At 42.2% G+C, this 26,803-nt stretch overlaps 1 protein-coding gene across 1 annotated transcript in view; it reads right to left on the bottom strand.

The window, feature by feature from the left end:
• The window catches only part of Mcub (mitochondrial calcium uniporter dominant negative subunit beta), a 70,071-nt gene that overhangs the window by 26,311 nt on the left and 16,957 nt on the right, over positions 1-26,803 (bottom strand). The window contains exon 2 of the mRNA XM_021158648.2: positions 1,445-1,520. Within this exon, the coding sequence (XP_021014307.1) occupies positions 1,445-1,520 (76 nt within the window). The remainder of the gene's footprint in view (positions 1-1,444; positions 1,521-26,803) is intronic.

The following is a 26,803-nucleotide window of genomic DNA, read 5'->3' as shown; positions in this document are numbered from 1 at the left end:
CCTGAGTTGAAGAGTTCAGGTGTCCAGTAATTTTCCTCTTTCATCCCAGGGCTGGTGAGATGGCTCAGTGGGTAAGAGCACCCGACTGCTCTTCCGAAGGTCTGGAGTTCAAATCCCAGCAACCACATGGTGGCTCACAACCATCCGTAACGAGATCTGACTCCCTCTTCTGGAGTGTCTGAGGATAGCTACAGTGTACTTACATATAATAAATAAATAAATAAATAAATAAATAAATAAATAAATAAATCTTTAAAAAAAAAAAAAAGAATTCTAGCCCAGCCTATCTATATAGTAAGGCTACATAGTGAGACCTTGTCTCAAAACAAAATGGTAACAAAAATTAAGCCAAAATAAAATAGAACAAAATGACAGGCTAGGTCACGGGCCGCAGAGTGGGCTTTATAGTCAATCCAAAAGTGAGTTAGGGTAGCTTCCATAGCGTTCTTGCCACCCTTGTGCCACTGGGTAGGCTGACAGTAACTCTAGCCTGAAGGGTTCACAACTGTTGGAAAGTTTGCTCTCGCCGGCAGTGGTGGCGCACGCCTTTAATCCCAGCACTTGGGAGGCAGAGGCAGGCGGATTTCTGAGTTCGAGGTCAGCCTGGTCTACAAAGTGAGTTCCAGGACAGCCAGGGCTACACAGAGAAACCCTGTCTTGAAAAAAAAGAGAAAAGAAGAAAGAAAAGTTTGCATTCTGTCTATAAACAGAACCTTCTAGCACTATGGAAGCTCATGAGTAGAGATGAACCTTCCAGTTTAGATATTCCAGATTAATTTCCGTATGTTCTATGACTCAAGAATGTGGTAGTCTCCAGTGTGGGATCTTACCATCAGGTTCTAGAGGGTGTGTGGTGTGTCAGGGGTGTGTGTCCTATGCACACTACTGACCAATGCCCAGCCCTGGGCTTTTTAATTGACGCCTGTGGTGACTGGGAGAGGCATTGTCTTCTCACTCCCTTTAGAAGGCAACATAAAGGAATGTTTATGCTTACATGTGGAACTCATACATTTCATAACTCCTATACAATTTGTATGATATGGTATCTGCACTGTGCTGCAGTGTGCCATTAACACACACCACAGACCTGCCATCGCCAACACCATTTACTAGCTTCTCAGTGTCATGATTATCTGCTAATATCTTCACAGGCGGAGTTCAGATCTTTAGGGTAGAAACTGGCTCATCTTTCTCTGGTGTATCTTCAGTTTCTCTAGTTATTGGATAAAGTTTGCCAAAAGGCATCACTGGAGATGGTATACTAAGAAGATGGCAAGAAACTGAACACAAACAGCAGGTGAGGTAGGGTGGGCAGGGTCTGCTCCTCTCAAGGCTGCGTCTCCCATGGTATTTGGAAGAATTAAAAACAAGCAAGCAAGCCTACAAACCAAAGGGATAAAAAAACAAAACAACAAAAACAAAAAGCAAAAAACAAAGCCCTTACCATCCTGTGGCGCCACTGTCCCATAATGGAGTGCTTGGTGGTATTTCGGATTTCCATAGAGTTTCATACATAAAACCTGTAAGAAAGATTGTGTCTTTAAAAAGATGGGAAAGGTAAACACCAGAAGACTCTTTGTCACTTACAGGACAGGCATGGTGAAATGTGTGCCCTACGCACGCGAGGTGTGCTGGTTTGAATGACAAGGGCCCCCATAGGCTTGTAGATAAATGCTTGATATGCAGTTAATAAAACTGTTTAAAAAGAATTTGGAGGTGTGGCCTTGTTGGAGGAGGTGTGGCCTTGTTGGAGGAGGTGTGGCCTTGTTGGAGGAGGTGTGGCCTTGTTAGAGGAGGTGTGGTCTTGTTGGAGGAGGTGTGGCCTTGTTGGAGGAGAGGTGTCACTGCAGATGGAATTTGAGGTTTAAAAAGCCCATGCCAGGCCCAGTCTCTCTCTGTATCTTACAAATCAGATGTAAGCTCTCCACTGCTGCTCCAGTGCCATGCCTGCCTGCCTGCTTGCCACCACTGATCACCATGATGACTGTGGACTAAACTTATAAAACTGTAAGTAAACTCCCAGTGGAACACTTTCTTTTGTAAGTTGCCATGGCCATGGTCTCTTCACAGCAATAGAACAGTGACTAAGACACCAGGTGTTAAACATCACAGGCAGTGTGTTCTACTGAACATCATTTGTCACACTGATTTAATTAAGGCTGTTTACTTGAATTTTATTTCTCAAATTATAAACCTATTATCAAGTCCAGGAAGAAAAACAATAATTTTTTAAAAAATTCTTATCTTTTTTGAGATAGGGTCTCTCTATATAACTCAGACCATCCTGGAATTCTCTTTGTAGATTAGGCTGTCTTCTAACTCAGAGACCCATCTGCCCCTGCTTGTCAAGTGCTGGAATTCAAGCCATGCACCACTATGCCTGGCTTAGACTTCTTAAAATGGATATACTTCAATTAATAAGCACACATAATAGTTTTCCATGTTTGTATAATGAATGTTATAGTGCTATTACTTCTAGTAAAATAAAATGAAAATTGAGAAAGACACACACATTGCAGAAATAGGAACTTTCAGACAAATGGTTCTTTAAAATTGCTCGATGATTCAAACACTTCTGCCTATACATACAGCCAAGGAAGAACAGCAAACTTCAGGCCAACATCATTCATAATTAGTGGCTGAGCGTGTGCACTGCCTGACCCTTCTACCATCGCTAGCTTTTCCTGAGGTTGGCTCTGTGGCGGAGCCTGTGCAGAGCTGATGGAATTGAAGTATAAGGAAAAGAAGCCTCCTCCCTCGTATCAGCCCGACGGTGCGCCTGCGCGCTTGCACGTGTGCGCATGCACGGACCCTGGCTTTTACAAAATGCTCCTTTAGATTTACTTACGTTTATGTTATGTGTGTGGATGTTTTGCTTGCTTCTATGTCTATGTGCTGCATGCATGCCTGGTGTCCAGGGAAGCCAGGCAAGGACATCAGATCCCTCGGAACCAGAGTCACGGACAGTTGTAAGCTGCCATGTGGATCCTAGGAATTGAACCCAGGTCCTCTGGAAGAATGGTGCTCTTAATCAACTTGCTAACTTGTCAGCCTCTTGAGCAGTGAGTTCAGTGCTATACAGAATAAGATCCCCACCTCAAAACAATAACAGAAAGGAGCAAGAGCTTAATATGTATTTATATGTAATTTAATCTTTATATACTATTTAAAGTTTATATAAACTTTGTAAACTGTTCTACTATTATCTGTGTATGCATGGCAGGTAAATGTGTGAGTCGCATGTGTATATTCTGAGAAAGATTATGTGCGGTAAAATGCACAAAAGCATCATTTAGACCCTTGCCTGGCTCCAGCTGAGCATAAAAGGATGCAATACTGTCATTCCCAAGCAGAACGGAAGCTTTCCTACAAGGAGAAGAGGCATTTGTGACAAGTGGAGCCACCAGGAGCTAGCACTGGGTAGAAATCGACGTGAGTCAGAGCAGCAGTTTATAGTTAAGCTTCCTGGTTGAAAGGCAACAGTGAACTGTTAGTCCAGGAAAGTAGGAGCAACAAGCTTCTGACAGAAGCCTTTGGAGGACGCTTTAATTACTGTGCTCCACAAAGCTGCCTGTGACGCAAGTCTCAGCATGGGTGCTGCGATTCGCCCTCAGCACACCCACAGAAACGCCAGCCACTCTCTGCAGGGTCGCTCAGTTGTCTTGCACGCAGAGCACTAGATCACGTAATTTGCTTTAGAAAGATTTAAGATACAACCTGGACACTGGCTTAGGAGGTCTTGGTTGCTAATAACATTTAGGTGTTCAGAATTATCAAATTGTCTCTGAAAAATGAATTATGATTCTTTGGGACATTAAAAAAGGAGGCTGGGGATATAAGGGGTTTCGTTTAGTGGGAGAACACCTGCCCAACATGTATAAGGGCCTGGGCTCAAATACTCAGACCACAGAAAAAAATTATTAATTAAAATAGTCAGATCACGGTCTGAGAACAGCACCTGAATATAGACTTGATATTTTTCAAAACCAATAACTTTTATACACATTCAAATGAGTAGAAATATCATCTACTATCTCAGACAAGATATTTTCTCTATCTATCTGTAAAGTTCAGAGCCTGCATACATGTATTCTGGCATCCAAATACTCTTTGTATAGACACACCCATTTATTCAAATCAGTACACAAAGTTAGCCACAACTTTTAAATACTGCAGATGTGCATACAGCCCTCTTTGCACAGTGAATGAGCTAACTCCATATTGGGGAACAAAGAAGAATAATTATTTAAAGATGATGTTTTCAGGTTTCTTTAGCAATCATAAAATTCTAAACCAGTTTGCCCCCTGTGTGGTAAAGCTGGGTATAACAGATCCCTTCATTATAGATCCGCATACACAGAGAAGTAACCAATAAACTGCTGGGAATAGTGACTGAACATCTAACGTCATCTGAACAACAGTTACTAAGCAATTACTAACTGCTGAGCAACCTCTCAGACTTAAAAGCTCCTGCCGTATTACTAACCATTCTTGCCCGCTTTGCTGTTACAATGGAAGACATCTTTCAGGGTCTTTCAGATGTAATGTATTTCACTGAAACTTGGTTAGGATCCCAGCTCCTCCTGCCACCCAAAAACTTCACCGCCCTGGATGTTTTTTTTTTTTTTCAATTAGTTTCCATTGGTGGATAAAGCATGGTTGAACTTCTCCTGCCCTCTGACTGCTCTCTGCCCATGCCCTCTTTCCTCCTTGCCTTGAAAAGGCTGGCTGCATTGCCTACCCCTCTCTCCTATCCCTTACCCATGGCTACCTGGCTCCCAGCCCATCACTTTCCAGAAATCACTCCCAGAAGGCTCCAAATCCTTCCTCGTAAATCAACTGAAAACTTAATCAACATTGGCTTTGCAGACACCTTAGCCTTAGTTTCCTCCTTGCCCTTCCCCCTAGAAACTCTCCTGTCTCCCATAATTCCACATTTCCTTAGATCTCTCCTTACACCTGCCCAGCCTCTCTTTCAGATTCTCTTCCTTGTCTGAGAAGCAACCTTTGTCCTCTATCTCCACAAACGGTCAGCAGTGTCTCCCTACTCACACGGTCCTAGCTGCACTGCTGTGCTGTTGGCCTGAGGAAGCATCACCAGGCTGGAGCCTTTCTCTAAGCTGCACAGACACAGCTGGAACCTCGGAGGTAGTTGCCCAGGTCCCACACTCCCTTATTTTCTAAGATTCTCTGTGCTTTCATCTAGTGGATGCTAGGCCTCCCCGAAGCATGTCTGTGCCATGTGACTGCCAGTTCCCTCACCATAACTACTCCAAAGTGAGCATTGAGATTCCAACCACAGGGATTTGACTGAGCCTAAGAATATGTTCAAACCATGAATCTGAATGCCTCTGGGGAGGAAAAAAAACTACCTTTGGGAGAGCTAGCAATATCCCCTAAATACACAAAATCCTAATCTCAACAATGCTACCCCTGAGTGTAAACCAAAAAAAAAAAAAATTCATTGTGAATGTGCTTAAACAACAGATATAAAATATGATAATATATATACATATATCCTATATATGTGATATAGTTAAGTGTTACTGTATGTAATATCACTTTTCATAAGATTTAAAAACTAGAAATTACCCATCAAAATTCCAAATCAATTCTTCAACGAATTAGAAAGTGCAATCTGCAAATTCATCTGGAATAACAAAAAACCTAGGATAGCAAAAACTCTTCTCAAGGATAAAAGAACCTCTGGTGGAATCACCATGCCGGACCTAAAGCTCTACTACAGAGCAATTGTGATAAAAGCTGCATGGTACTGGTATAGTGACAGACAAATAGACCAATGGAATAGAATTGAAGACCCAGAAATGAACCCACACACCTATGGTCACTTGATCTTCGACAAGGGAGCTAAAAACATCCAGTGGAAGAAAGACAGCATTTTCAACAAATGGTGCTGGCACAACTGGTTGTTAACATGTAGAAGAATGCGAATCGATCCATTCCTATCTCCTTGTACTAAGGTCAAGTCTAAGTGGATCAAGGAACTTCACATAAAACCAGAGACACTGAAACTTATAGAGGAGAAAGTGGGGAAAAGCCTTGAAGATATGGGCACAGGGGAAAAATTCCTGAATAGAACAGTAATGGCTTGTGCTGTAAGATCGAGAATTGACAAGTGGGACCTCATGAAACTACAAAGCTTCTGCAAGGCTAAAGACACCATCAATAAGACAAAAAAACCACCAACAGATTGGGAAAGGATCTTCACCTATCCTAAATCAGATAAGGGACTAATATCCAATATATATAAAGAACTCAAGAAGGTGGACTCCAGAAAGTCAAATAACCCCATTAAAAAATGGGGCTCAGAACTGAACAAAGAATTCTCACCTGAGGAATACCGAATGGCAGAGAAGCACCTGAAAAAATGTTCAACATCCTTAATCATCAGGGAAATGCAAATCAAAACAACCCTGAGATTCCACCTCACACCAGTCAGAATGGCTAAGATCAAAAATTCAGGTGACAGCAGATGCTGGTGAGGATGTGGAGAAAGAGGAACACTCCTCCATTGTTGGTGGGATTGCAAGCTTGTACAACCACTCTGGAAATCAGTCTGGCGGTTCCTCAGAAAATTGGACATAGTACTACCGGAGGATCCAGCAATACCTCTCCTGGGCATATATCCAGAAGATGTCCCAACCGGTAAAAAGGACACATGCTCCACTATGTTCATAGCAGCCCTATTTATAATAGCCAGAAGCTGGAAAGAACCCAGATGTCCCTCAACAGAGGAATGGATACAGAAATTATGGTACATTTACACAATGGAGTACTACTCAGCTATTAAAAAGAATGAATTTATGAAATTCCTAGCCAAATGGATGGACCTGGAGGGCATCATCTTGAGTGAAGTAACACAATCACAAAAGAGCTCACACAATATGTATTCACTGATAAGTGGATATTAGCCCAAAACTTAGGATACCCAAGATATAAGATACAATTTGATAAACGCATGAAACTCAAGAAGAATGAAGACCAAAGTGTGGACACTGTGCACCTTCTTAGAATTGGGAACAAAACACCCATGGAAGGAGTTACAGAGACAAAGTTCGTAGCTGTGATGAAAGAATGGACCATTTAGAGACTGCTGTATCCAGGGATCCGTCCCATAATCAGCTTCTAAACGCTGACACCATTGCATACACTAGCAAGATTTTGCTGAAAGGACCCAAATATAGCTGTCTCTTGTGAGACGATGCTGGGGCCTAGCAAACACAGGAGTGGATGTTCACAGTCAGCTATTGGATGTATCACAGGGCTCCCAATGGAGAAGCTAGAGAAAGTACCCAAGGAGCTAAAGGGATCTGCAACCCTATTGTTGGAACAACATGATGTACTAACCAGAACCCTGGAGCTCTTGTCTCTAGCTGCATATGTATCGAAAGATGGCCTAGTCGGCCATCAATGGAAAGAGAGGCCCATTGGACTTGCAAACTTTATATGCCCCAATATAGGGGAATGCCAGGGCCAAAAGAATGGGAATGGGTGGGTAGGGAAGTGGGGGGCGCTATGGGGGACTTTTGGGGTAGTATCGGAAATGTAATTGAGGAAAATATGTAATAAAAATATTAAAAAAAAAACTAGAAATTATACAAATCATTGTTAGTACAGTGAATAAAGCGTGATATATTTTATTTATATATTATATTTTATTTATATATTATATTTTATTATATATTTATATTATATATTAATACAATGGTATGAGTGAATCGCACAATATAATATGAAGTAACAAAAACAAATACAAAATATTACATCCAGTAAGATTCCACTTAATTGAAACAAATAAACAGGAACCTACTCTATAATGTGGGGAGGCAGGAGAATGGTTTCACTTCAGAATGGGCATAAGGAAGCTTCGGGAATGTTCCTGATCTCTTCCTTGCTCTGGCTTCATTTCAAAAGGCCATCAAGCTTTCCATAGAACCGCACAGCTCCTGTGCGAATGTTGCTCTGCAAGACTCTCAGTTAAGTCAGGACTGGCTTATAGAACTAGACTGGAATTCTCCTTTGTGATACTGTTTCTAATAGTTGGGTTGGGATATGAGTAACTGCATCGTGAATGTGCACTAAGTAAAAGTCCCAAGCATAATAAGGCAGCAGGAAGGAGCGATTGAGGAAGGAAAGCTTCCCATGGGATCAAGAGGAGAACACAGCCCAGTGCTTGGTGACTTAAGCCAATTACTGTCAACGGTGATCTGGAAGAAGGGAGTTGAGACTCAGAGGTCTGACCAGATGGTGCTGAGCCGGTCATCTTCAATGCTTTGATGCCCAGTGTCTGAGATGCTGGGAGGCAGAGAGCCACAGGGGATTGTACAGTCACAGCTCTATTCAAGTCCTGCAAACCAGCACCTAAATGTTTCATGTTTATTTCTCCACAGACATATTTAATGATACAACTAATTCTTTTTAAAACTTCCTTATCACCGGGCATGGTGGTCCACTCCTTTAAGCCCAACACTTGGGAGGCAGAGGTAGGCGGATTTCTGAGTTCGAGGCCAGCCTGGTCTACAAAGTGAGTTCCAGGATAGCCAGGGTTATACAGAGAAACCAAAAACCAAAACCAAAACCAACCAACCAAACAAACAACAACAAAAGCCGGGCGTGGTGGCGCACGCCTTTAATCCCAGCACTCGGGAGGCAGAGGCAGGCGGATTTCTGAGTTCGAGGCCAGCCTGGTCTACAAAGTGAGTTCCAGGACAGCCAGGGCTATACAGAGAAACCCTGTCTCGAAAAAAACAAACAAAAAAAAAACAAAACAAAACAAAAAAAAAACCAAAAAACTTCCTTATAAAATATTTTAAAATAAGATTTTGAAATAAAATCCATTGAAATAAATGCAAAAAACTTCAATTGGAATTTGTGAAGCTTTTAAAACACTGTTTAAAAAGTGTTAAGTTTCACGTGTGTGTGTGTGTGTGTGTGTGTGTGTGTGTGTGTATACTTTCTAGAAGAAACAACTGTAAGACAAGAAGATACAATTGCTACTCAGATGGCTTACAGTATAAAATTTATAAACTGTTTATTCCTGGAGTTTTCTGTTTAACACTTTTGGGCCCTAACTGACAGCAGATCTGAGCAGGGGGCTGAGACTGTCAGCCTCAGACTATGAGCTTCGTTCAGGACAGCCCTTATCACAGAACACAGAACGCCAGTTTTGAATGTTCTTTATAAATGAAAGAACTGGAAAGAACTAAGACTCGGTCTCTTGTGAGATTTGGTACTAAGGACCAATGCATTCAGGGAAGATTATATCCAATGGGAAAATCAAATTTTGCAAAACAGTGAGGTTCCCTCTCCTCACCCTGAATCCTCTCTCGTGTTCTCTCAGATCAATAAATGTTTTTTTTTTTTACATATTTTATTACAAATTCCAGAAACATCAGGTCTTCTATCCTTTAGTAGATGCTTTTGATCAGATTACAAAAATAGCTTACAAGTTGCCACAGCATAAGTGAAAAGAGGAGAAATAGGGAACAAACTTGTCTTCACTTTCTAACACTGTAGTCTATAATATTCTCTTTTCACAACAAGCACACATTCATTTTGTGATGGAAAACATACACATATGTGTAGTGATGTCATAAAACCCATAGAGTCCCTACAGTAACTTATGTTCACGAGTCCCGTGGGTCAGCCATCAGAGGTAACAAGTCTATTCATTAGTGTCATTTCATTGGGATTGAACCATTACTGGGCAGTAACTCTGATGGGGACATTATAATTTTGTGACTTGTCATTAAGCAAGAACAAGTACAAAAAGGCAATTCTGTATTTTATTTGCTTTTCCCTTTACTTCCCTATAATGTAAAATCCTGGGGGATACAATTTGCTTTATTTCTTCTGTGGACAGCTATTGTCTATGCTTTGTCCCTTCTGTCATTCTATACTGACAATTGCATTTCAAACGCTACATAGCCTTCAGTGGCTCTGCCTTCTAACACTTCCCTGTGGTATATTACAAAGAGCTACATTAAGAACCTTTTTCTCACCCTAGCAGGTTCAAGATAGAAAATGAGTCATAGAAACTCTGAATCACTCAGACTCCAGGCAACTGTATAATTTAAAATAGTTATGGAATTAAATACACTTTTGGTTTTTAATTTGTTGTTGTTTTGGAAAAAGATCTTACATAGTCCAAGCTAGCCTCAAAGACACTGTGTAGCAGAGGCTGGCCTTGAACTCCTGGTCTTCCTGTCTCCACTCCCAAGTATTGGGGTTACAAGTGTGCACCACCATGCCTAGAACCCCTTACAACCACAACCTCACAAGCTTTCACTTTTGTCCCATTTTTCATCCCTGCGCAATTCAATCTATTGGTATTTGTGGAAAAACAAAGAAAAAAATCATCTAACCTGGTAGGTTTACTATGGCTTGCAGCTAGATGTTAAAGTTTTGCTTTCTGCAAATCATCCAATCTCTCCAAGTTTGGTCTCATGACTCATAAAGTTGGAATGAACTTCCCTCAACTGGATAGAATTCTCAAGGACTTGGAGGGAAACCCTGTGTTAATTACAAGGCACTGGTGAGCATGGTGGCTCAACCCTGTGCTCAGCACTTGGGAGGTAGATGCAGGAGGATCAGGAGTTTCAGTTTAGCATAGGCTGCACAGACCCAGTCTGGGCTACATAAAACCTGTTTCAAAACAGACAAACAAACAAAGAACTCTAAATTATCATACAAACAACAACACTCTTAATATAATAAATCTTCAGTCATGATCACCTCTAAATCTCATTATAGCAACAATAAAGAAGAAAACAGTTATTGTCATGAAATCACTCATACAGAATCAGTTATGACCAAAACTGAATTATAATTTGCATGTATATGAAGCTACTACACCTGTTTCTCTGGAGGGTCTCAAGAAACATCCTTCTCCAGGTTACCTTTTCCCATTATAGCTAATTAGGTCAATTACCTAATTTTATTTAAAGGGGTCTTTAGGTTACACGTACAATAAATTCTAAGTGTAAATTGTACTAATGTGTAACTTATAATAAAGATTTAGATACATAACCACCCATAATTAATTTTATTCAATGATGAATGGTTTCTTGTCCTGAGACTACCGTGAAGATAGACAGGCCTTACTCCTAAACTGTTCCTGGATTGGTGAGGCACAGGAATATCTGGAAAGTTCTGGTTTGGGGTGGCAGGTCTTAAACACACAGGTAACCATGGTATATGTCTTCCACCTATAAGGCTCTATGCAAGGAGCAGAGGAACACAGGGCCTGGTGGTTAACTGTGAATACACTCAGCAGTGCCTCCAATCATGTCTGGAACAATATCAGGCCCCAAAGACCTGGAAGGCAGAGCAGAAATCCAAACTGATGCAGAAGGGCTGTGTGACCTGGTATGTGTCATCATCCGCAGAAGGGGAAAATGCCGACCACTTCATAAAGATGACATGACATTAAAGACAAGCAGGTATGTAAAGTGCTCAGTCATTGTTAAGACATCGGTTACATTGTTAAGACATCAGTTACATTGTTAAGACATCAGTTGAAGAACTGCTTGGGAAGGATTAGGAGGCATGGCCTTGTTGCAGGGGGTGTGTCACTAGAGATGGGCTTTGAGCTTTCAAAAGCTCATGCCAGAACTAGCGTCTCCCTCTGTGTCTGATGCCCGTGGATCAGGATATAAAGCACTCAGCTATTAGTGCTACGTCTGTCTGCTTTCAGCCATGGTGACAATGGATGAACCATCTAAACTGTAAGCAAGCCCCCAGTTAGATGTCTTCTTTAATAAGAGTTGGCTTGGTCATGGTGTCTCTGCCTGGAAACAGTAACTAAAACAAATCCAAAACCTAATTATGGATGAGTTCAACGATCGCCTTAAAAAGCATTTTTCAGGCATTGGTATCAAAACCAGAGCCCTGTGCAGGATTCTCTACCGAGCTACCTCCCGCCCAGCACTTGGAGGCAGGGAATGGAGAACTGCTTCAAATTCAGAGTCAACTTTGGTTTGTGGAGCAAATTATAGGTCAGTGGGGTAATACAGTTGGACTCTCAAAAGGGAAAAAAATTAGAAGAACAACTAACACAAAGGCACAGTTTTAGTCCCAGCATGTGAGAGGCCGAGGCAGGCAGGTTTCTTTTCAGTTCAAAGCTAGCCTGGTCTATATAGTGCATTCCAAGACAGGTAGGGTAACATAGTAAGACCATGTCTTACAACAACAACTAAATAAAAGAAGGAGGGAGGGAGGAAAGGAAGAAAGAGTGGGAAACAGGCAGGTACAATTATTAGATACGTCTTAGTTTGGGTTTACCCAAATGTAGAGCCTACAACAAGGGTTTTGAGTTCCAGGGCAGCTTCCTGGCTGCATAGCAAGTTTAAGGCTAGCAGACCTCTATAGAAAGACCCCTGCCTCAACAATTAAAAAAAAATAAATGAGATAGATCATAATACTATGATTAGGACAAAGGAGAACAAGAGAAGTGCAGTCGGTATCAGAGAAAAGTCAGCACAACCCTGAATATTCACATATTTATTCACAAATAAAAAAAAAAAGATGGGTGTGGTGGTGCATGCCTTTAATCCCAGCACTAAGGAAGCAGAGGCAGGATTTACTAAGCAAAACCAAAGTTGGCCTGAGCTATGTGAGACCTTGTCTTAAAATCAAAAACAAATATAGTAACAACAACAACAATAAAATCCATGCACAAATTCAGACAAATTTTAAGCACCAACTGTATCAGAGCAGTGAGTATCATTTGCAACTTTGTTTCATGTTCCTGATTTCTTGCAAGGAGAAAAAAAGTAATTTTATACTTTTAACTTTGGTATGCTTTTGCTTTTTTATTGTGTGTGTGTGTGTGTGTGCATATGTGCATGTGTGTGCATGGCATGTTTTGTTCTTGTTATTTAGTTCTTTTGAGACAGGGCATCATGTAGCCTAAGCTGGCTCACAAATCCCTATGTAGCCAAAGACGACCTTGAATTCCTAATCCTCTTGCCTTCACCTATCAAGTTCTAGGCTTACAGGCATTGGCTGCCATCCCCAACTTTGGCACGTTTTAAGAACATGTTACATACGAGCATGTTAAAGGTAGAAAAAAGATTAGAAAGAAAATACCAAATACTCACACAGTTATTTTCTACAAGGTAGAATTAGTACAGATTTTCTTTCTTTTCTCTCTCTTTTTTTTTTCTTTATTGAAATTGTAGGAGCTTTAAAAAAAAAAAGATATATTTACAATTCTTTTGAAACACACACACACACATGCTCACACAAGTCAGCTAGGCAGACTGAGACACACTTGTGTGAGTGTGTTAATTTAGACAAGAGTCCAAATTAAACTAGGACAGAGCTGGATGAAGGAGGAAATGATAAGATCTGGGGCATGGTTACTTCCTCAGAGTCGGCTGTTCTGATGGGCAGTAAATGACTCCAGCCACAGACCACAGACAACACAGCCCCAACATATACTAGAGATTTTTTTAAAAAAATCTGAAGAAGCCCTCCGTGGGACTTTCTAGAATCTTAGAAGTCAAAGCTTATCCAATGAGAATAGTGGGAGTAGTATCCAGGATGGAGACAAAAGAATTTGTCCCACTACTAAGATAAAGCAAGACGACGACGACGATGATGTCATAGAAATTCTCCAGCAAGAAGGAGTTATTGTTGAATCAAGCCAGTTACTGGGTCAGGATACAAGTTAGTTACATGGCAGTTTAGGGCTAGGCCCTTGAGGGGAGAGCAGGAGTCAGTGTTGGTGCCTTGATTCACCCTGCAGAGCCAAGTGGGAATTCAGCACAGCACGTCTGTTGCTCACTGTTTCATGCATTTTTCCCTTTCACAATTTACATGTTTGGCTGTGGGCTACCCTGGGGTCACGGGTTTCATGTTGGGGGTGCTTCTTTTCCTTGTTATAAGTGGCTGTGCTGGTGCACAGGGGGTGACATCTGCCACTCATTCGTCGCCAACACTAATTAGACCGGCAGGTGAAAGTAGTCAAGAGTCCCCCCACCCTCAGCTCTGTGTATAGCGATTCTTCTCCATTGCACCCTTGGACAGAAGCCTGTACCCTTAATCTCCCCCGAGGAGTGTCCTTGCCCCCAAATCACCTACGAGAGGTTGTTTTAGCTTGCCCAGCTCTCACACATAAACTTAAATCTACGACAAGCTTATTTCTCAGAATCGTATACAGGACCGGCACTCTCAGTCTTTCTGTCCGAGTTAGCCACAGTCCCCGTAAGAGGACCCTAATCTGTATGAAGACATAAGCCAGAGAGCTGGCACTGACTGTATGGATGAAGATGGCTGAGTACAGCTTTCACTATGTCTTCTGTCTTCCAATGAGTACATAAGTTCAACCATGTATTGTGTCAATAAATATGAATGTAAATAAAATGTTGGAGTTCCTTAAAAGAGGGACAGAGGGCACTTGCCCAGTGTGCAAAATAGAGCTGGAGCCTAAAGGTCTGGGGAATGGGTTCTCTTTTTTTTAAGTATAGATATCATTTTAAGTTTTAGTGAAAATATGTTTTTCAGCCCCATAGGAGGAACAACAATATGAACTAACCAGTACCCCCAGAGCTCCTTGGGACTAAACCACCAATCAAAGAAAATACATACATGTTGGGATTCATGGCTCCAGCTGCATATGTAGCAGAGGATGGCCTAGTCGGTCATCAATGGGAGGAGAGGCCCTTGGTCCTGTAAAGGTTCTATGCTCCAGTATAGGGGAATGCCAGGGCTGGGAAGCAGGAGTGGGAGGGTTGGTGAGCAGGGGAAGGGAGGAGGGGATAGAGGATTTTCAGAGGGGAAACTAGGAAAGGGGATAACATTTGAAATGTAAATAAAGAAAGTATCTAAGAAAAAAAAGGAAAATAGATTCTTTTCTTTCAGTATATTCTGACCACAGTTTCCTCTCCAGCAACTCCTCTCACATCTTCTACATCTCCCTACCTTTCTTTCTCTCATTAGAAACCAGGCAACTAAAAGAAACCATAACAAAGAAGGAAAAAAAAAAGAGCCAAAGAAAACAAGCACAAGAAATGCATACAGATACACACACACACACTTGCATAAACACACACTTGCCCACTTGCACACACACACACGCTTGCACACACAAATCCCATAAAAGCACAAAATAGTAAACCATAGTAAGCAGCAAAAAAAAAAACCAAAACAAACAAACAAACAAACAAAAAAACATGTAAGCAGAAAAAGTGCTTGGACAAAGCATCATGAGAAAAAACTCTAAAAGTGCCATTGAGTCCATCTGAGTTGGCCATCTACTGCTGGGCACGGGGCCTACCCTTAAGTGGCTTGGCAAACCCAGTGAGACTTTGTTGGAGAAAACTTAACTTTTTTTCTTTTCAGGTGTTTGTCAATTGGAGGTAACGCTTGTGTTAGGGATAGGGGCAGGGAGTCCTGTTTACTTCCCCTCTCAGGGCTGAGATCCCATCTGGCTTTGACCCTGTCAAAGTCTGCCAGTCTCTGAATTTATACATGCACCACTCCTGTTGTGTCTAGACGACAGCCTTGTTTCTGTGATGCCTTCCATCCCCGTTGTCTCTTACAATCTTTCCATCTCCTCTCCCATAAAGTTTCTGAGCCCTGAAGGGAGGGACTTGATGGAGACGTCCCATTAAGACTGGATGGTTCAAGTTCTTTGATTCTCTGCACTGTTTAGCTGTGGATTTCTGTATTTGTTCCCATCTACTGCAAGAGGAAGTTTCTGTGATGCTGGCTGAGCAAGGCACTGTTCTGTGAGTGTAGCAGGATTTTCAGCCAACCCTGTTTATAGGCTACAATTTAACCCATGGTTTGAGTGGCACTGGTTTCATTCAATCCTGTGGGTACATCGTATAAAGTAATTGACGGTTGACTTTTTTCTGCACTGCCCGGTGGCTTGGTGATAAGAGCACTGATCTGCCCTGTGGTTACAGAGATCACTTGGGTTGAAGCAGAAAAGCAAACAGCTGCACGTGTTTGACATTCATGGGAGACAATATAAAGATTTATTATGGAGATTTGACCTGGAACAACTGTTAGAGCATCTTAAACAGCCTCTATAAGGTTGCTGTCTTGTCTGGTGATGTAGCTGGGGACCACAGGGAGGGCAGGCAGGCACAGAAGATGGATGCACAGTGGATAAAGAAACACGATGACACAACCATCGCAGCTTGGGACCTGGGGGGAGGGAGTGGGTTGATAATCTGTCTCTGCTGTAACAGGAGGATATGACTGTCTATGGTAGCTTACGGGTTGAACTTGAGTGCTTGGGGTTCAAGAGGCAGGGAAATCCATAGAGTAGCAACATGGCAGGGTTCTAGGGAAGGCTCTTTAGGGGTTGGGCTCACATGGCAGAAAGGAGGAAGAACAAGCAATCCCTTGTCTCTCCCTGCAAGGGCTCTGACCAATCAGAAAGACTGTACACTTGTGACCTAGTTATTTACCAGAGGCCCCATGTTAAAGTAGCACCCCAGAGTTTAGGGTCTCAATATCTACATTTTAGAAGGACCCAAACCTTCTGTCCATACCACGGAACCATAGATGGAAAGGGACTTTTCTCAGGGCCCTGTTCTTAAAGGCTTGGCCTGATTCCAGTGATACAATTCTGGATTCTGTAATAATGGTGAAGTAGAATAAGAATTTGGGGGTTTCCGGGTAGTGATTGCACATGCCTTTAATCCCAGCACTTGGGAGGCAGAGGTAGGCAGATTTCTGAGTTTGAGGTGAGCCTGGTCTACAGAGTGCCAGGACAGCCAGGGCTATATAGAGAAATCCTGTCTTGCAAACAAACAAACAAACAAACAAAAAAGAATTTGGGGGCGTTGGATACAAGTTAGTGTTTTTCAATTGGTTTGATTTTTTTGAGACCAGGTCTCACTTAACTTAGGCCGTCCTTGAACTTGTATAACCAAAGACTTATAAGTGTCTTGGTTTGTGTTGCTGGGGGTTGAGCCTATGGCTAAGTATTAAGGACACTGATCCAGTTCTACTTAGCCACATTCTTAGCCCCATGTTTTGCACATTAGAGTGATAGGAATCTCGGGGCACACTCTTGTAGGCAGTTTCAAATACAATCCTGTAACGTGAAGTATCTTTAATGCAGGAACATCCTGTGACTGTCCTTGCTGTAGGAACATGTCATGGAGTATAGGAATAAGCTCACAAAAACAAATTGGGAAACATCACTAACGTTAGTGACATCTATCTGTGTCAACCCCTGTTGTGACGTCATTTCTACAGTCTTGCAAAATGTCACTTTGGAAGGAAATGAGCAGCATGTATACCTGGCCTCTCTATATTATCTCTTACAACCAGTCTGTGAATCTATAATAGTTTCAATCAATATGCTTATTGAAAGGAAACACTTAGCTCCCAGTGACCTGGCTCCTGATGGCATCAGACACGGGGCTACAACCTCTGCCCCAAGTCATCTCAGGCCACCCATCTCCAAGGAGCAGATTAAAAGAGCCAGATTTAAAGGGGAAAGCAGAAAGCAGAAAACAGGAAAATTATTCAATGTGGCCACAGAGGGAAGACGAGCAAGGATAGCCATGAGATGCTTCCCCCCCCACCCCTCCAGTCTATCCTGATGTGAGACTAAAGTTTCAATGATGGCCAAGGATAGACAGATCTATGCAGTCTTGGTGGCAGTGCAGTCCTACCCACCACTGGCCATCATTACCTGGCTTCAATGTCAGCCCACATGGGGGTCTGACAAGTTGTTAGATCTGTGTCACATCTCTTTCCAGGAGATAAGATTGCCCCTGTGGCTAGCACCTTTTCCTTCTCCCAGAATGAGATTCCTACAAAGATCTCCATTTCTGTGGAGCTCATTGTTTCAGCAATCTGACAGAGAGACAGAAGCGTCTCTGCAGAAGATCCTCATTTCTGCCAGGCCCATTACACTGCTGTGCCTGCTTGCTCGAGTGCTCTCTGTTCCCATTGGTGTGGGTGGGTCCCTCTGACTTCCTTCCAACAAATGGAAAGTGGCTGTCTGCTGACAGACTCCCTCCGTTTGCTGCCTGAAGGTTGTTTGGAGAACTGTGCTGCCTGGCTGGAGAGACCCAAGCGGCAAGGACCTGTGGGCTGTTCATCTCTCAGCTCCAACGTTTCCCACTGTTTCTCTTCCTCTCAGCCTTTTGCTTCTTTTCTCCTGCTGTGTAAGAACTGCAGGGAGGAAGTGGCCCTGTATTTGTTGAACTCTTAATCATGAGATTCACCAGAAAAAAACCACTTCCACTATTTTGGGCCAAATCTGAAGCAAACTTTATTAAATATTAAATACTGACCAAAGATAGACTTTGGTCAGGATCATTCTCTAAAATTTCCCAGCTCAATGGCCTCAGGACATGTGTTGACAGGGTTTATGAAGACCAGCCTAGGGAAGGGATAGGGGGTCTTCAGAGGGGAAACAAGGAAAGAGGATAACATGTGAAATGTAAATAAAGAAAATATCTAATTAGAAAAAAATAATGAAGAAACAAAACCAAATCTGCCAATTAGGGACTGAATATAGTGCAGCATGATGGTTAGGCTAACTTAAATGTTCTTATATAAAGATGATAATGAAATAATAGATATGCTTACTAGTGTGACTCAATTGTCTCACGGTGTATGTGTGTAAATACCATGTTGTACACTATAAATACAGTTGGTCTTCTTATCTACAAGTTCTACATCCATGAGTTCAAAAAACTGTGAATTAAAATAAAAGAATGCAATAGCATAGCCATACAAACATAAGATACAAAAATATGCACAAAAAAGACAAGCCATGTGTGCTTTCTCATAAGTCTTTGTTATATTTTAAGAACTATGATTCCCAGCATCCCAGGAAGTCATATGGTCCTCGGGAAGGTGGGGCTTACAGGTTGATTTTTGGGCATTCTAGGACCTGCCATCTTTCATCGGAAGTCATCATCCATTCCTCTGTTAGAGACCACATGGTTGTATCCTCTCTGTACTACATGTTGAAGCACTCGTTCCCCGTGAAATGACACACTCGTGGTAGTGGTTATGAGAAGGATTAGGTTTAGATGAGGTCATAGGGTAGGGCCCCATGACTGGACTGGTTCCTTTAAACGAATAGACACACCAGAACTTCCCCTCTGGAAATGAAAAACTGTAACAGGGAAGTGTCATTGTCAAGCCAAGCAGGGTACCCTCAATCTTGCCTGGTACTAGTGCCAGCCCCTAGGAATCAGAACTAAATGCCAGGTTCTAGTCCATCCTACCCATGGTATCTGGTTACAGTAGACTAATACATCACAAGAGCACACAATGAGTGAGAAGTCCCTTTCAAATGAGCTCTGCTCAATGTTTCCTGCCCCACGTACAGTGGAGGGGACGGAGACGGAGAACTTGTGTTTCAGAATGGTCTTCACTTTAATGGCTTCTTCAATGCAACACAATCACCAGGCTTCATTTTCTTCTTATAGTTCCAGCTAGCAGTGAAACTGAAAATGCCCCAGTTTGCCATCTGCTGCTCTTTCTCAACAATGAGCCATACCAATAAAAAGCAATAGCCATCAAATAACCAGCCTTCTTCATTTAACAGAGAGAAAAATAAACTCAGGGCCTAGACTCCTGGCTCCAGTGAAGCTTGGCTCTCATTGTGGGAAGCACTCACCTGTAGGAGATCTAAGTAACTGAGTTTCTTCTTTTCACTGTCTAGTCAAGTGTGTGTGTGTGTGTGTGTGTGTGTGAGAGAGAGAGAGAGAGAGAGAGAGAGAGAGAGAGAGAGAGAGAGAGAGAGAGAGAGAGGAGTCAAAGAAGGGGAGGGGAGGGGATGAAATGACTAAAGTTTATCATATGAATGTATGAAACTCATAATTAAAATTAATAAAAAATTAAAGTTAGTATGAATCTAGGATCCTTCCCATGTATCTCACTGAAGGGCAAAAATTTTCCTGCTCATTTTGGAAGGACAGGGTGGAGGCTGCCTTTCTTCTATACTAGATGAATAGAACATATTATTTCCTCATTCTTACTGATGGCATGGAATGACCCTAGGGACTTTCTTTGTACCATCTCTGCATCAGTTAGTGGAGCCAGGAGCTCACCTTTCTACAGTTCATAAGCATCTCACTGGCCTTTACAAGTGGTCTAACATTTCAAACCCACTCCACCTTTGTGAAGACAGTAGGAAACAGCAGATCCCAAATCAAACAGACATGTTTGGAGGAAGACTCACCAGGAAGCAACCAAGAACTCCTCAGTTCACTTAGGTTAGGGAAAGAAAAACAAAAGGCTTCCTCTGAGGTCAGAGCCGTGTGAAGGATCACCGGATTAATGTTCATTGAGTAAGAGTGCATGCTATGCAAGCCTGATGACCTGAGTTCAGTTCCCAGAAAAGGTATGTAAAAAGCCAGATGCAGTGGCACACATCCGTGGATGGGAGGCAGAGACAGAGAATCAGCTAGGGACCTGGAGCTAGCTACAGAGTATGCAGCACAATGGCTAGGTAGACCAAGGCATACCTACCCTGCCTCTACATGGTGGAAGATGAGGACCAAAGGCCAAAAGTTGTCTTCCTCTAACCTCCACACATGTGCAATGGTACCTGTGTCAAGACACACACACACATACACACACAAGCATAAAAAATAAGGAGTTGGAGGGATGGCTTAGTGGTACTGTCCTTGCATAGGACCAGAATTTAGTTCTCACACCCACATGTGACTTGTAACCATCAGTAACCCTTTCTCCTTTTCTCTCCGACTCCAAAATTGAACCATATAAACCTTTATTCTTTCTATGTTGTTCAGCCTGCTTATAGCAGAGCATGGACAGGGTCTGGCTTCAAGGCTTACCTGTCACTCTATCTCCTGAGATGCTCTCAGTCATACAACACACAGACAGAAGAGTCAAGAGGAGAAGGTTTTCCAAGAAACTTCTTTAAAGTTTCTGTCCCACAGGTCAGATCCTACCCATTAATGCCCCAGGCTTTGGCTTCTAGTGGCTCAAATCTATCAACTAGAATGGCCGGTGGTGTCCTTTCTACTGTGACATTTATTTCAGCACAATAAAGGCAGCAGGGTTACTTCTTACATGGGAGAATGGTGCCTTAAATTTGATGTGTTTACAAAGCTTCCAGCTTATGCTTATATCGTAGTTTTATTTTTATAAACTATGCAATGATTAAAATGTGGCTTTATAAATGAGTCATTTAGTGGCTATGGAAAAAAGTCTAGATATTTAAGATTTTTAAAACTCTGGGCTGGGGAGTAAGTGGCTCAGCTGCCTTTGTTTCCCCAACACCCTGGGACTGACAGAACCACAGACAGGGTTCCCAGTAAGAGAATATTCTCACTTCCCAGGAACTTTTGTCTCAAGATTACCAAAAGAGTAACTTTAAAAACAAATTGTTGTATCCATTGGTTATGTCCAGTGAAGCTTTGAATATCTTTCTTTCTTGCTTTGGCTCATAAACTGAATAAACGTAAAGTTGATTGCGATACACACATCTTCGCTGTGTGTAGAAATAGTTGGGATCTCTGTACTGACCTTCAGGTGCACTTGAATGGGCAGAAAGCCTTTTCCCCTTCCTTAGATGTATGTGTGGTCACCTGCCAGAAAAGCATTGAACTTACCCATTCACAATGAAAAGGTCACCCTAGGCACACAGGGCCCTCAGGCAGGAGCAAAACCCCCATGGCTGTGTGATGGTCAATCAGCCTTGACAAGTAAAACATGTTATACGTTACGGGGAGAACAGAAAACTGTCCATATACTCTGGGTTTGAAATCTAGAAGTATTTTAAAATGCAAAACAAAACTGGTAAACTGGTTCACATGGCCCCTGACCTCACACACTGACTGTCCAGTCTAATTGAATTCATAAGTACACATCACAGGAAACCAATGCTCTATATAATACACTCAGTAGTAATGAAAACGTGGCACCGGGCTTAGGGAGAGAACGCCTAAGGTATGTGGAGACAGGCTTCCTATGGAGACAAGGCAGATAAGGAGACAGAGGAAATCAAGACTATCCAATCACAAGCTGCTTTGGCTTGCATCCTCTTTGCTCACTTTTACCAGTGTAGATTAGGCATATCCTTTAACCGTAGGCTTCCCAAGTCTCGTTTATAATTTCGGTGCTCCGTAAAAGATAGAAGAGAGAAACAGCAAAATAGTGAATTGAAAGCGTGGACTGATTACGAGTGAATTTGAGCCCTGGTTTTACTATGGACTAACTCTATGTGAGTGATTTACTTGACTTTCCTGGGCTTCAGTTTCCTCATTCAGAAAAGACAGCATCTGGGTGTAGCCTGGGTATGACAAGGACCCACAGCACCCGCATGAGTTCGTGTATACAGAAAGTGGTAACAAACCATCCTTAAGTTATAGCCTTTCCCTCCAGTGACTGACCTTGAACTGTGGTACTATACATCATTGTGTAGGCACTAAGGATAACTCTCACCCAGAGAGATGGCATAGCAGTTAAAAGTACTTGCTGCTTTTCCGGAGAAGTCCAGTTTTCTTCCCAGAACCCATGCTGCTCTCTGAGAGCACATATATTCATGTACAGAGATGCACATGAATAATTTAAATAAGTAGAATAGAATAGATTAGCTTTAAAATGTAAGATTAGACTGTTTTCTTTGGAGCAAAGGGAGGCTGGATTAAGGGACAGCGAAGACAACTGTATACTGGGTTAGTTGCAGTTTTGCTATGAACACAATACTGACCCAAACACACTGGGTTGGTATAGCCTTGGCTGTCCTGGAACTTGCTGTGTAGAGCAGGCTGGTTTCAAACTCAGAGAGCCACCTGCCTCTATCTTCCGAGTCCTGGAATTACAGGCATGTGCCACTATGCCAAGCTAGCCCAATATTCTTAGACAAGTCCCACTTAAAACTGATTTTGAGAAAAATTAAATCTCTTAATAAATTAATTTCTTCCTCTGTAAGGACAAATACTTGCTTCTCTTGGAGATAAATATGAAGTTTGTTTGGAGTTTTATCCAACAGTTTCTTTATTGTTCATGCCAAACTAGCCCAATATTCTTAGACAAGTCCCACTTAAAACTGATTTTATGAAAAATTAAATCTCTTAATAAATTAATTTCTTCCTCTGTAAGGACAAATGCTTGCTTCTCTTGGAGATAAATATGAAGTTTGTTTGGAGTTTTATCCAACAGTTTCTTTATTGTTCATGCCAAACTAGCCCAATATTCTTAGACAAGTCCCACTTAAAACTGATTTTATGAAAAATTAAATCTCTTAATAAATTAAGAAATTTCCTCCTCTGTAAGGGCAAATGCTTGCTTCTCTTGGAGATAAATGTAAAGTTTGTTTGGAGTTTTATCCAACAGTTTTTTTATTGTTCATGTGAAAGTCTATAAAAGCTGAGGAAATGTCAAACTTTCCTATCCTAAGTATGAAAGGAGTTTGGCTAGGTCATTGATTAGTTAGGTTTCTGATGCTGTGATAAATACCATGACCAAAGGTAATTGTGAAGGGAAGGGTTGATTTGGCTTACACTTCCACATCACTGTCCCTCAGGTAAGTCAGGTCAGGAACTCAGAGCAGAGAACTAGAGGCAGGAACTGAAGTGAAACCACAGAGAATGCTGTTTACTGGCTTGCTCCTCATGGCTTGCTCAACCTGATATATATATATCATCCAAAACCACCTGCCCTAGCTGGCACTACTTATGATGGTCTGAATCCTCCTCTCTCAATCATTAACCAGAAAATGCCCCACAAAGGCTGGGGAGTTGGCTCAGTGGTTAAAAGCACTTGGTACTTTTACAGAGGACCCGAGTTCTGTTCTAAGCATCCACAGGGTGGAACATGACTGGAAACTATCTTAAACTTTAGTTCCCGGGAGGGAGGGAGGGAGGGAGGGAGGGAGGGAGGGAGGGAGGGAGGGAGGAAGGAAGGAAGGAAGGAAGGAAGGAAGGAAGGAAGGAAGGAAGGAAGGAAGATAAGGAGGGGAGGGAGGGGGAAAAGAAGAGGGAGGGAGGGAGAAAAGGAGGGAGGGAGGGAGAAAATGCCCCCATAGACTTGTCTATATGCCAGTCTGATAGAAGATTTGTTTCAGCTGAACGTCCCTCTTCTCAGATGATGCTAGCCTGGGTCAAATTGGCAAAAGTTGCAAACAGAGCCATCTTGTGAAGATCATTACATTGCATATCTCTTAGAGAATTCAAGCCTCCATTTCAGACCATGGAACAATGACATTTTAGCAGTAGTTGAAGATTTCAGGTCATTCAGCTTAATCAAAGTCTAAAAAGAAGAGCCAGCCCTCTCCAGCAACATAGACTAGCTGTTGGGGTGCTCATCTTAGAGGCCAAGGGCAGGCTTATGTCTCAGCTGCTTAAGCTATTGATGGCATAAGGGTTGCACTCTCCTAGTACAGTAGTGGGGGACTGAGTGGAAAAGGCTTTCAGTCCTGGTTGGCATGTGTGGAGGATGGGCTGTGCTTATTATGCATTATTATTAATTAAAACAAAGTGTTCTAAATTCAATGACTGCTGATATTCAAACTTCATAGGATGAATATGAGTTTGACTTGGAAAGTTTGTTCCTTCATTGAGTCTCTAGAACGTTGCAATTTCCGTTTGAATGTGTTTTTGGAATGTTAACCTTTAAGGAAAGGTTACTCCCGAGTGCTTGCCCTTAGGTCAGAGCTGTGGTCCACAGCTCCTCCTTGCCCCTCACAGCTAGGACTAGTTCAGGGTTACCACATCACCCCTACTGACTTCCCTGCAATCACACCAGGAGAATGCTTCCTTTTTGTAAACACCCCCCTACCCCACCCCCACCCCGTTTATGCTAAGCTGAATGGGCCATCTGTTTCCTGTAGGGACCAAGAGTTACACTGTAGCTTTCCACCCTCATGCTTTGCTTTAGGCTTTGAGTGTTGTGGTGGTTTGAATGAATAATGTCCCTCACAGGCTCCCGTAGTATTTAAATACTTGTTCCTCAGTTGGCAGCCATGCTTGGGGTGTTGTGGAACCTTGAGGAGGTGGAACCTTGCTGGAGGAAGTATGTCGCTGGGGACTTTGCTTCAGTTCCTGTTCTCTGCTTCCTGTGGGGATGCAAATGTGATCAGCCTGCACTCTATTCCTTCGGCCATATTTTCCCTGACTGTTGCTACGCCTTCTCCTCCATAACAGATTCTGTCCTGTTTGAACCATGAGCCAAATCGACCCGTTTTTTTCTAACTTGCTTTTCATAAGCCAAATAAACCCTCCCCCCTTTTTTCAACTCCCCCCCCCATGGTATTTATCACAGCAAAACAAAAGTAAGATACAAGTGTTATCTTTGTGTTGGCCAATTTATTCCTGTTTTTCCCAAAAAGAAAATATTTGTTCTCAGCCCCATTTATCTACTTCTTTGGCTACTAATGAGGCTGACTTGTTCCATATTTAGTCATATTTCATTTTTTGAGAATCACTCATGCCCCCTGTCCATTTCTCTCCTAAGATCTTGATGTTTTTCTCTAGGTTGAAATGACTTCCTACATACTTACTGCTTAGACAAAGGAACAAATATCTCCATGAATTGGCTCAATCAAGAACAGAACTGTGTTCTAAGGACACAAGAATGTCTCTCAGAGGAACTAAACAGACGATTCAATGAAGCATCGTGAATACAATAGACTATGAATCAGCCTCATGAATCAGAGACTGGAGCATGATGCTGAGGGTAGAAAATTCTCTTCATCTGTATTTTGCACATAAGCATCACCTTGCTTAGGACCAGAACCTGATTTCACTGCTCCAAGTAGGCAACAGTCACTACCCACCAGCTCCAAGTGCAGTTGATAGAGCTGGGTGTCCCAGACTCAAGTCTAAGTTCCAAGTTAGGTGGCAAGTGCAGTGAAGCTTGTTTCCCACTAAGATGGCCAATCCCTGAGCTATGTAGGCAAGATGCTGGACCATGCAGATAAAACGATGGACAGCCCCTGAGAAGCAAGATGGCAAGCGCAGACATCGAAGTTGTTGTCTTGAATTTCACAGCTGCCAGCAGTGGTGGCACAGGCCCTTAATCCCAGCACTTGGGAGGCAGAGGCAGGCAGATTTCTGAGTTCAAGGCCAGCTTGATCTACAGAGTGAGTTCCAGGACAACCAGGGCTATACAGAGAAACCCTGTCTCGAGAAACCAAAAAAAAAAAAAAAAAAAAAAAAAGATTTTCACAGCTAAGAAACTCACTATGGGAAAGTATTAATAATTTTAATGTTTTGCCTGGGGAAGATTGTTGTCTAATGGGTTTAAGCAAATCAGTATAAATATTAAGATATTTCCCTCTAGTTCGGTATGAAAGGTACATTCAGGCCATGTAATTTCTAAGAGATATTTGATTTTTATGTTTCCTCATAATTGCAGGCTTTGCAACGGCTGTTGATTGCTTAGTCACTGGCAGACATTCCAGCTCCACTAATTAAGTGGCAGCACAGTGTCACTAAGTAGAATAAACAAATTTAATGTGTCTTCATAGACAAGCCAGGTTTCAAGCTGATAGCAGAGCAGCTTAAGCAACAGCTACACACATCAAGGTTGTGTTGCCTCCAGGCAAAACCTTATAGCCTTCTAAACCCAAGTGTTCTGAAGAGATTAATGATTTCATACAAATAGACAGGTCCAAAACAAACCTATCCCCACAAAATACTTAACACACTATGAACAACCTAAAGCCTTTTCTTGGACAACAAGAGAGATAGTAAGGGCTGGACAGAGAGAGAGATGAGAGTAAAATTTCAGTGAATTCAAACTTTTTGATGGACATCAGAGGTCTAAGGACCTCAGGGAACATGAAAAATAAGGGAAATCTTGAGAATTAAGGATCCTA

The sequence above is a fragment of the Mus caroli genome, unplaced genomic scaffold, assembly GCF_978045245.1.
Source record: "Mus caroli unplaced genomic scaffold, Mus_caroli_1 scaffold_3, whole genome shotgun sequence".
Taxonomy (NCBI): Eukaryota; Metazoa; Chordata; class Mammalia; order Rodentia; family Muridae; genus Mus; species Mus caroli.
This window is presented reverse-complemented; position numbering and strand designations above follow the sequence as displayed.